The sequence below is a fragment of the Charadrius vociferus genome, unplaced genomic scaffold (genome assembly GCF_000708025.1).
Source record: "Charadrius vociferus isolate BGI_N301 unplaced genomic scaffold, ASM70802v2 scaffold832, whole genome shotgun sequence".
NCBI lineage: Eukaryota > Metazoa > Chordata > Aves > Charadriiformes > Charadriidae > Charadrius > Charadrius vociferus.
The window spans coordinates 1-12,013 of NW_009647232.1; the positions used below are offsets into that span (position 1 = coordinate 1).

General features: G+C 35.9%; 1 protein-coding gene across 1 annotated transcript in view; it reads right to left on the minus strand.

Moving 5' to 3' along the window:
• Positions 1-324: 324 nt before the first annotated feature.
• Positions 325-12,013, minus strand: part of LOC104281797 (chromodomain-helicase-DNA-binding protein 1-like) — a 73,918-nt gene continuing 62,229 nt past the window's right edge. Inside the window, exons 28-36 of the mRNA XM_009879845.1 lie at positions 11,364-11,486; positions 10,861-10,995; positions 9,401-9,655; positions 8,827-8,967; positions 6,522-6,700; positions 3,253-3,349; positions 2,988-3,045; positions 1,822-2,032; positions 325-1,623 (exon numbers count right to left, since the gene is read on the minus strand). Coding sequence (XP_009878147.1) covers positions 1,260-1,623; positions 1,822-2,032; positions 2,988-3,045; positions 3,253-3,349; positions 6,522-6,700; positions 8,827-8,967; positions 9,401-9,655; positions 10,861-10,995; positions 11,364-11,486 — 1,563 coding nt within the window. The 3' untranslated portion in view covers positions 325-1,259. The remainder of the gene's footprint in view (positions 1,624-1,821; positions 2,033-2,987; positions 3,046-3,252; positions 3,350-6,521; positions 6,701-8,826; positions 8,968-9,400; positions 9,656-10,860; positions 10,996-11,363; positions 11,487-12,013) is intronic.

Consider the following 12,013-nt stretch of genomic DNA (forward strand, 5'->3'; position numbering starts at 1 on the left):
CAACCGAAACCATTCTATGATTCTGTCATCTAACATCTCTGTGCAGCTGTTGGGTGCGTGGAACCTGGTTTCATCCTGGCATAAGAGTAAGCAAGTTCTTGGTGATGTCACAGAGAAACATGCTGCAGTATGATCCCTGGATGGCAGGGTACGTCAAAGGATTTGGGCACGTGCCTAGGGAGGTTATCACCTCTAATAGCCTGGGATTTTACTCCTGGACAGGCACGTAATCTCATTGAAATGGCACGCTGACTGAAAGAAGGGTGCCTTGCCAACCCCAATGAGACCCAGCATCTCCTAAGACTGTTTTGAGGCTTGGCCCATGATATTGAACACTCCTTTAAAACCAACGGACTGGAAAAAACTTTCCATCCCAGTTTAGCTGAATATTTCCCACCATTTCATTACAACAAATCACAATATTGACAGCTTAACAGAAAAACAAAAAACCACCCCCATTTATCTGAAGTATCCAATAAAAGGGGGCACTAAATGGAATAAAAATGTTCCTTTTCCCCATTTTTACATTCTGAACAGTGATTTCATAAAGATATTTTATTATAAAGTGTTAGTATACTGACTTTGTTTCATACTTGTGACAAGTGGTGGGGAAAGGAACAAGAAAAAAAATAAAGCTCATTTAATTATTTTGCAATAATTTTCAGCCATTTATTTTATTTTATAAAAGGTATTATTACAACTGATCACAAACAGGAGAAATCCTGGCTATTTTACAGTTATAGGTACAGAACTTAAATATTCAAGCTTGTGATGAAAAGCGGCAAGGTGGTTGCAGTGTACAATGTAAACAAATAGCTTTGGAAAGTGAACAGAAGTCCTTGAGAATTCTTTACTAAGAAAACAAAACAAACTCCTCATTCCTTCCTGAAACACGATCACAGGTCAGTGTTTAAAAATTTGTTTGCAAACATAATTTAAACTGTGTTCAGCCTAAAAACAGTTTTATGAGATCCAGTCTGAATGGGGAAGTGTTGAGGTCCCTGTAAAAGTAAACATTTTCCATTTCTTAAAAGGGGAGGAAAAAAAAGTGCCCCAACATTTGGAGCACAGTGCAGCATAAACTTTAAATACAAAAATATTTTTCTTCTGTTGGGATAATAGACCTTGCATCCTGGAAAGAAGTAACAATACTGCTACTGACAGAATATCCAGTCCATATCTTTCAAGTCACATAAGGCAATTACTGTGTTAGCTTACTGTATATGGCTAAAAGAAGGTCCAGAAAATGTCAGTCTTTGTTATGTTTTCCAGCTACTCCATGTATGTTCAGGTGTACTTTTGTGATCTGATGAGTGTTCAAATGGAGATCTGTGTCCTAGGGGAGATCTTGAACCATAAGGAGACCTCTGATCTAATGGTGACCTTGGGCCACTACCCGAAGCTCTGTGGTCCATTTGCCAGTCTGAGTGGTACCTATAATCTCTAGAAGATTTATGATGGCTGTACTCTGAAGTGGAACGGTGATCTGAATGTATCCTGTGGTCTGAATGGGAACGGTGATCTGAATGAGCCCGGCTGTCTTTTAAACTTCCTTCCAGGTTTGACCTGTGATCTCTGCTCCTGTGGTCATCCAACTTTCTATGTTTACTATCACTATAGTATCTGAAAAGATTTACTTATGTTAGTATTACTGAACACACAGTAAGAACGACAATTATGTCAATTCAACAGAACTGCATTAGAGAAATTTCTTTGTATTTCTGCATTACTCAGAAAAGATACTGTGGTGCTTACTACAAGCATACTGCAAAACCAGGAAGGGAATTCTTAACAGATTTTACAATTGCTGAAGCAATTTACCTGCTGTCTTGTTTATAGTGATCCCAGTCTCTGTGGTCTTTTCCATTGCTGAAGGCTGAATAGGACCTTTTCCTAGAGTCACTTTTCTTATAAGCATCTCCCTGATGCCTGTCCTTATGATGATCATGGTATTGTGACAAATGTCTATCAGAAGAATAACTGTCCCTGCTACTGTCATCATGGTTTGTATTCTCTTTCAGTCTTTCAACATCTGTTTAATAAAGCAGAAGTTATAAGGAAGTCTCATACACTACAAATTTTTTTCTTCACCAAGTCAAACAGCACTTCCACCTGTCAGATTTAAAGCAACGTGAAAGTGGCATTATAATTTGACAGAAACAAGATCTAAATAATTGAAAGACAAACACACTAATGTGAGTGAACTGAGAGAAACCTCAGAAGTAAACAGAAGGCAAGCGAGCTAGAAATGTAGATATATAGGGCTGAGAAACTAAAATTTTCCACCTTACAGACTGAATGGAGAGGATCAGTGTGGTCCAAATGAGCAGTGAGTAGAGACCAGGTGCCTTTAGTAGAGCAATTTTAAACAGAATGGTAGGAAGTTCCTCTCTAAGGAGAGATAGCCCTAGCATGAACATCAGTTTTAGAGGTACACCTTGTTAATGAAATGTTTTTAGTGGTATTCCTAAAATACATTATACTCATTTTGAACTCATGATAACATACTCAAGGTTTCACATAACATGATATAAAACCAAGTATTACAAGAAGGCAAGTGTGGGAGCATAGAAAAACAGTATTATTGTCAACAATAAAAGACATCCCATATAACTGATTGCTAACCATGACTTCAGGGAATATCTTTCTTATGATATGGTGACATTACAACTGCTACAAACAGGTATAGAGCCTCCAAGAAGTTTACAAGTGTTGAGTTGGCCTCTCTCCCTCCTCAAAATTAAATACAAAAAAGAGTTTTGTTTTTATTGATTTATTTACTTTAACTTGCTACTAAAATTAGTAAGTACCAAGTTCAGTCCATGCTCAGTTGAATTTCATCAGCAAACTAGTGAAGTTACGCTAAGTCAGCCTATCCCTATGATATCCAGCAGTATGGGAGTTCTAGGAGACAGTTTTAAGCTTGTTTCATTTTACATACCATCATTTAAGATATCCAGCACAATAATTTGCTCAAGATTTCTTACCTGGATTTCTAATTACATGTGTATTCACATTGCTGCTAATATTCTGGACACTGTGTTGCTAAAACAGAGAAGTAGAAAAATTGTCATTGATAAATCCCAAAGTTACATCCAAATTCTTCAGAAAATATCCTAAGAAAACAAACTAGTTTACTATGAACAGTGAAATACACTTCAAATGTATTAAGTGTACTCAATTGATACTTCATAAAACAGTTATAAAACATAGAATATATATTTGTATATTTAGATAATATGAAAGTATTACCTGAGATTCTTGGCGTTTTTTGATTGCATGTTTATACAGCTTGTGCAGCTTTCTGGCATCAAATTCTGTAAACTTGGAGACAAAAATCCACAAGTTTCTGAGGAAAAAGAAAGAGAGGTTATGATTCTTCCATATATTAGTTTTTATTGTATCATAAAACAGAACATGGACTTAATGAAATTATTTCAACAGTACTTCAGTACACTGAAATCATTGTAATGTCTGTTACACAAAATATTACCTAGCTGCACAGCAAACATTACTTAGCTGTATTTCAAACATTTGAGAAATTAATTCCTTAAATAATGTTTTATTTTGTAATATTTATCACAATGACTGCAGAATGCAAAGTGCATGAAAAGTAGTATTAATGGCAATTCTGTTAATAGAATGATTTGTGCATTTGCATAAAAAAGTAGTTTTCAATTTTTTGTTCAAATCTTCTGAAAGATTGTTTGAAATATGTCAGAAAACTTGAAAGATTCTTCCAAACTTGAAATCTCTTGCAATTTAAGAAATTTAACCTGCGTGCTTCATTTCCTAAAGATATCAGGGACAGGATTTTTCCACGGAATTCCAAAGCCTGGTCAAAGCTTTTGAAACCAAATGAGAAATCTGAAAGAGGATGGAAGTAGCATGGCAAAAACTTTGATCCTAATCTATGCTATGAAAGAAGAAAGGAAAACAAATCAACTCTTTTCACAGAATCACAGAATGGTCAGGGTTGGAAGGGACCTCTGGAGATCATCTAGTCCAACCCCCCTGACAGAGCAGGGTCACCTACAGCAGGTTGCACAGGACGGCGTCCGGGCGGGTTTTGAATGTCTCCAGAGTGGGAGACTCCACAACCTCTCTGGGCAGCCTGTTCCAGTGCTCTGCCACCCTCAAAGGAAAGAAGTCCCTCCTCATGTCTAGATGGAACTTCCTATATTCAAGTTTGTGCCCGTTACCTCTTGTCCTATCACTGGGCACCACTGAAAAAAAGACCCTTTAAGTATTTATAAGCATTAATAAGATCCCCCCTCAGTCTTCTTTTCTCCAGACTAAAAAGACCCAAGTCCCTCAGCCTTTCCTCATAAGAGAGATGTTCCAATCCCCTAATCATGTACTGATGCATTGGGTTATTCCTCCCCAGGTGCAGGACCCTACACTTGCCCTTGTTGAATTTCATAAGGTTTCTCTCCTTTTTTTTGTGTCAAGAAGCCAAAGCCCTAAAGACATTTACCTCATGAAGTTCAACAAGGCCAAGTACAAGGTCCTGCATGTGGGCCGGGGTAATCCCATGCACAAACCCAGGCTGGGTGGAGAATGGATTAGAGCAGCCCTGAGGAGAAGGACTTGGTGGTGAAGAAGGTGAGAAGGTGAGAAGGTGTTGGTGGATGACAAGGTCAACAAGAGCTGGCAATGTGTGATCGCAGCCCAGAAGGCCAACCGTATCCTGGGCTGCATCAAAAGAAGCGTGGCCAGCAGGTCGAGGGAGGCGATTCTGCCCCTCTACTCTGCTCTTGTGAGATCACACCTGGAATACTGCATCCAGCTTTGGGGCCCTCAACATAAGAAGGACATGGACCCGTTGGAGAGGGTCCAGAGGAGGGCTACGAAGATGCTCCAAGAGCTGGAGCACCTCTGCTGTGAGGACAGGCTGAGAGAGTTGGGGTTGTTCAGCCTGGAGAAGAGAAGTCTCTGGGGAGACCTTATAGCAGCCTTCCAGTATCTGAAGGGGGCCTACAAGACGGGTGGAGAGGGACTTTTTACAAGGGCATGTAGTGATAGGATGAGGGGTAATGGCTTCAAACTGGAAGAGGGGAGATTTAGAATAGACATTAGGAAGAAATTTTTCATTCTGAGGGTGGTGAGACGCTGGCCCAGGTTGCCCAGGGAAGCTGTGGATGCCCCATCCCTGGAGGTGTTCAAGGCCAGGCTGGATGGGGCTCTGAGCAACCTTGTGTAGTGGGAGATGTCCCTGCCCGTGGCAGGGGGGGTGGAACTAGATGCTCTTTAAGGTTCCTTCCAACCTAAACCGTTCTATGATTCTATGATTTGCTTCTATGATCACAGACACCAGATATAATGCCTAGAATTCTTTTAGCAAAATTTGCAGGTGGACAGCTTAAAAGACTACAGAATACTACTATTCTAATTAGTGTTTAATTCAGAAACATCTCAAGTGTGTAGGCTCAAGAAACATCTATCTGCTCTTTAACTGTGATGATTTAATCATTGTATTATCATCATTATAAATTTGGCCTAGAGCTTTGCAAAAGTAGATGCAACCAGCCAATGGTGTGCCCAATGACATCTGTATAAGAAATATAGATACTTAATTCTATGTCTTATTAAAGACAGATGAAATAGATATTTTAATAATCTATGTATGGTACTTTAGCATTATTATGAATTAATATTATAGTAGCTCCACTATGAATTTCCACTTCAAGAAATATATTTCAGTTCACCCTAATATTTTGTAATAAAGAAAGTACAAACAGTAGAAATATTCTACGTTAACAACAGTCTGCAACAAAATTAAACACTTGACTGAGTGTCATATATGGAAGTGCAGGATAGATTTGCAACCATAAAGGATTAAAGTGCACAGTATGATAAAAATAACTCAAATTGTATTAAGAACTTAACAACAAAATATAACAAGTTTATAAACCACCATTTTTTAATTTTTTCCGAAGTTATCACCTCACAGATGCATGAGAACACTTAAAACTCTTCTTTCATCTTGAGATACATCTCTGAATATGATATAATAAATGTTTTTTTATAAATTCATAGTTAATATCTGATTTCATTTTAGAGTATATTTTTAAAAAGAATAAAGGATTCTGCAATTCAAAATCATTCAAACTTCCAATACACAAATTTAAAATGGCCTATTTTTAGTATGAATAAAAAAATTAAAACAAAAAAACCCAAAAAATTTAAAAGTTGAAAAAGCTAGATTCTTTAATGATAAAGAACTCTTTTCCACTAAACATTAAATATACTCTAAATACAGTTATTTTGTTTACTTTTGGTTTTAAGAAGTAAGATGACTCCACCTACTGGACAAAATGCATTGCTATGCAAGTATGAAAAAGTGAATCCATTAAAAGCCGGAGCCATTTATAATCATCTTTTTATAAGTCCTTATTTAATACAGCAGAAAAATACAAGAAAGGGAGAATAAGAAACGAGAAATAATTAAGAACTATTCTGCTTAATAGAAGCTATTATGGATTTTCCTTTTTCAAGAAAAATCATGCAGAATAACTTACTTTCTCCACTGTTTAATTTGTTCAGGATTTGTGTACTCCTTTAGACATTCAGTAATGTGGTCCCCAATTTTGATTAGGCACTGTCTAGTATGCTCCAGTTGTTCCCTTTCAGAAAGGCCTTTCTCTGGTCTATCCAGTTGTTTCAATGCTGCTTTGACAGGCCTCATTCTTTCTTTGCACTATAAAAATGTAAAAAAGGAATACATTAATTCAAAGGAAAATAAAAAGATAATAAAAATTTTAAAACATGACTTACCCTTATTGTGCTATTTATATAGGCAAAGACAGTACTGTTGTAAGCCAAATGAAAAGCAAGTCTTTGCTCACAGCTGTCAGTTTTACTACAAGGTTTCATTTGGAAAAAGTAGTATTTTAAATCCAGTTGAAAATTTATTCCTATATGAAAGCATTAGATTGTATGTAACAAAGATTTAAGAAAGCACTAATTTAATATAAAAGATTTTTTGAGGGAAATGAGTTATTATAACTAGGTTTTACAATCATCGGTTTAACTTTCAGCACAAGTATATAGGATGACTTATTTTACTTTTTAGGAACTCGAAAGCTATACAAACTCAGTGCCAAGATTAAATATGAGAATGTTTAATATATTTTCAGTAGATACTTTCTGCAACAATGAAACTTGGCATTCAACAGAGGATCAGCATTCCTTCTCTGAGCAGTTTTAAAGCCTGAGTTCTATGCAGATACTGACAGAAACTGAGCTATCTAGGATAAAGCTAGTTTAGGTGTGCCTAAATTAGTAACAGTGATGACAACACAGATGCACCCATAGATATATTTCATATGTGCATTCTTAAATTTTCACATTAATTCAAATGTGTTAATAGTAAATGCAGTTAAACCAGTTAGTATGTTTTAAATTATAGACACTTGCTTGGAAATACCATTCAATCACAATGGCAAGGTAGACAGATGAAATGCATATTTTTACCTGTCACAAGGTAGACAAGAAGTCAAATCAGTTAGCCTCAACAATCCACAGCAGTAATTTCCATTTGAAAAGGTAAACATGCTAATTAGATTGCATCTGACCATGGCATAATGATGAATATACCTTCCAGAACAGAGGACCTGGCCAAAAAAATGTCCTATATGCAAACCCAACATAGAACTGCTACCACTAAGAAAGAGAGGCAAGTCTGTATATCCAGAATCAAAAATATGAGGGGTTTTGAAGAACATCACCATCACTGTGTCGACATCTAGAGACAACTCAAAAAATCAGTGAAGCTGTTCCATTACCAGTTCATGCCATTAACTAATTAAGCAGCTACATTACACATTGCAGTAACCACAGCTTAAAGCAACCTTTAAAAAGACAGTTTACAAAGTACACTGCTTAAGTTAAGTGTAGAGGTGGACAGAGAAGCATAATTGTACATGGGAATCAAATGATTTTCAGTCACCTAGACACACACAAGATATCCTGGAAATTATGGACAAGTCACTTATAACATTCAGATAAAAAAACAAAACAAAAACCCCCACATACATAAACTGGTCAGTACCATACTGATGAGAAAACAAGATAATTTGCCTCTCACAGACAGCACCACATTAGACCCAGTAAACCTGTCTGGCAGTAACAGACAACTGTTGAGACCTGAATGATAGAACTTCCACAGCAGAAAAGTAGCTGCTTAAAGTATCTCCTTAGCATCTTTCCAAAGGCCCCAATCAACCTATAAAACTTTACGTAGATTGAGTTTAACTACCTTTATTTCTTCCAATATTGATTCTGTTGTGGTCAAAAGTAGTTATATAACTGAAATTCTTTTGGTATCAGAGATATTACTCTGGCAAGATATTTCTAAGGACTTTAGGATTTGTTCCTTCCTCTAACGCAGGAAGTCTCTAATACTTCAAGAGCAACTTTGAAACTTAATTTCTCATTACCTTACAAAGAACAAAGGAGTATTTGATAAGGCCAAGCCAGACACTACAGCAGCTGCATTAAAATTCATTCATTTCTGTCCTTTAAGAAGCAGTATCCATGAATTATTCTTGAGGACAAATCTTCAGAGTCTGTATTTAAAACTATTCAGTGCATAGATGACTAGACAAATACTCTTCACTACACTGCATAAATGCAATAAAACAAAATTGCTTGCCTGAAAACAAAACTGATTTTAGTATAGTGTCGATAACCCTTCACTGATCTAAGATTTTACTGGCAATAGATATCTGTGTTATAATGCCTAATAGCAGAATCAAGAACATCAGAAATTGTGTTCATTTAGAATACCAAGTGCAAACACTAAGTTATCAACAAGGGACTTACCACACTGAATGTCTTCTGATCCAGTTCTTCAGATTCTTCAGATATAGGAACTGGTTCACTAGTTGCAGTAATATGAACTGGAATATCCAACAATGAAACTTTTTTATTTTTTTCTTTATTTTCAGATTTGATTTCATTTACCTAAGAACAAAATATGAAAATGTATCTGATAAACAAACCTTATTCTTGGGCTGGAATTATATTGTAATTAGCCAATCACTGCAATTACTGCATTCTCTTCAATAATAACAAGAAAAAAAAATATTCTGACATTCAATGACAGTAACTTTTATTTTCCCTCTCCAAGGGATGGTGAAGGAGAACGGACAAGTTTCTTGCACCACTCGCACTCTCAGTCCCGCTAAGCTATGCATCTTTAAAGAGGTAATTTCCCATTTCATTTGCCCGTCCTTGTAGTTACAAGTGGTAAAAATAAAACTTCAAATGATGCAAAAGATTTCAATGAAATGACAACTGTAAAGTAAGTGATCCAAAATACCTTTTCATCTCAAAATTGTTCACAATATCTTGGTGGCCTTTTCTAGTACTAAATAAGAAAAATAAACCTAGTTACCTTTTCTTCCTTTACTTCTTTTTCTTTCTGTGCAGATTCTTTTACTTTGTTTTCTCTCTTTTCTTTAATATTTTTTAATTCTTTCTTATCCTCTTTTTCTTTTTTCTCCCTTTTCAAATCCCTCTTATTTTCCTTTTCTTTTGTCTCTCTTTTTTCTTCAGCTTCCTTCTTTATACCAATATCTGGCTCAGGCTTTTCTTCATTTTCTTCTGCTTTTATTTTTTTATGTGTATGTTTCACTGAAACAATCTCATCCTGCAATACACAAGCATATATATCACATCAAATTGAGTTCCTAACTATACAAGTTTTGTAACCACCAGATTAAAATGTACTTTTTATCTATGTGTGATTTCTTTAGACTTAGGTTTAACACCTATCAAATGGAGCTGGATGCAGTTGCGAAACAAAATGATGACTACTCACTCATTTCCTTGATGTGACACAAAAGAAGTACTGATTGGGCAGGGGTAATGGGAAGGTGAGAGATTAAGTCCATTTAACTTTCATATCCCCAAAGAAACCTGCCCCTGTAAAAGGTAGTTAAGCTGGGAAGAGCTAAAGACAATAAGAAAGTAGGCATCACAAGACTGAGCTGATTTTTCAGGCCATGGTGATGATAAAAGACCTCTGTTCTGGATAGCTTTGTTCTAGTAACTTTTTACTGACCACAAATTAAACATTCACAGTCATAGGAGAAGGGAACAGAGTTCCAACTTTCTCTTTTCCAGAGGTGTTCTGAAGAATCTGGTGTTCTTTCAGCTACCTTCAAAGTCACAAAATTAGGTGCAACATGGCCCCTAAACTTCATCATTTGTTTTTTTATTTTTTCTCTCTCTAGTGGTTTCTGCTGTGTGATAAATTTAAATAAACGACCCAACAAAAACAGAGGCATAAAGGAATACATCAGAAGTAATAAAAACATAACAAAGTTGAGTAGTCTATTAGAATAATGAAAGTCCTGACATACACAGAAGCATTCAATAGCATGTCTCAAAACATCATTTATTCATGCTGTTCTTTCTAATTAAGCTTGATTTTTTTTCCTGAGCCTGAACAAAAGTTGCTACCTGAAGAATCATTATCAGTAGTAACAATGGATTAGTCAGAAACATTAGTTTATGTTCAGATGTTACATTAAAATTACATTTCTAGCAGATACAATGCTCAAGTCTTTAAAGAACATTGAAATTGCACAATGTCACTTGTAATTGGGAGACAACATTATTTTATAATATTATAATTCAGAAAAATAATCATAATGTCTGAGCTACAGGCCTATCATTAAATTAAAATAGATATAATCATCTATGTGATTATATTGATGCAATATTAACTGCCATAGAATGAGGATGCCATTCAACTGCTTCAATTTTATTAAGTCAAACAGAAGATCAAATAGGAAGCGTTACTAATAGAAACAATTGAATAGCCATCTTTACCATATGAATGATGTTTACCTCATTGTCCTCATCATCTTCATCAGATTTTTCCGAGGGTGGTGATGAGGAGTCACTTTTTATTTCTTCTTTAATTTTTGCAGCCTTCATTGCTCTGTTCTTCTTAGTTCTTGTTTTCCTCCTCTTTGAATTGCCCTGAATGCAAATTAGTACCTTTACTATGTCAACTGACAAGTGTCTTGGCACCACAGTTGCAGAAAAAGAATTGTTTTTTATGTTAAAGAAAGCATTCATTTTATTTATTGCCACTAATCACCGCTACTTTTCTCAGGACTGGAGATGGAGCCTAATGCAACACTAGAGAATATATACAAATAAGAGAGAATAAAACAATATTAAACTTGCAATTCATTCCTTGAGTTAGTCTCATATAATATGATTAGCAACACAGAGAAAAATCACACAAAACAAAGAAGAGTGGAACTAAGAATAAAACAAGTATCTGCTGATGTGCCCGTAAGCATATTAAGTTATCTCACTACTGTATATCAAGCTTTACTTACTGCACCAGTAAGTCTTTGCGCTTCTTTTCTTGCAAGGTCTTTATTCAGTAATTTAATGAGGTAATCTGCACGGGTCTGTAACTGCTTGGCCTGAGGTTTCTTATCTGGATCATCAGGTAAAATCTGAGGAGAGCAATGGTAGTATCAACTACGAGTACACATTATCAAATTAGCAAGCTGCTAGTCTGGAGCACTGGGAACAGAAAAAGCTGAATTAAAAAAAAAAGGTAAAAAAGCAATCCACTCCAACTATACCCGACCAATATGTCAGCATGGTTCAGGGAATGGAGAATTTCTTAAACGTTTTATTTTTCCCCAAACACACAACTAATGTAGTCTTGGAAATAGTCTCACGAAGTTTACAGCAAACTCAAGAAACTAGCCTCAGATTCCTGTTTCCACTGTCATAATTTATCTAAAAAATTCAGAGCTCCTGTAGCACTATCATCCACAGATTTCCTAGTTCTGCCTTGTGCTTCTAAACGCATGAACTCATTACCACAGGATATTTCAGAAGCCAAAAATATGAATGAGTGGTTTCATAAACCAAGCAAATTAATGGAAAGCAGGGGCAGGATATCATTAAACAGATTTGTATACAACCCTGTCTCCTCAAAACCCAAAGCTACAGGTTGTTGGCAATGTCATTG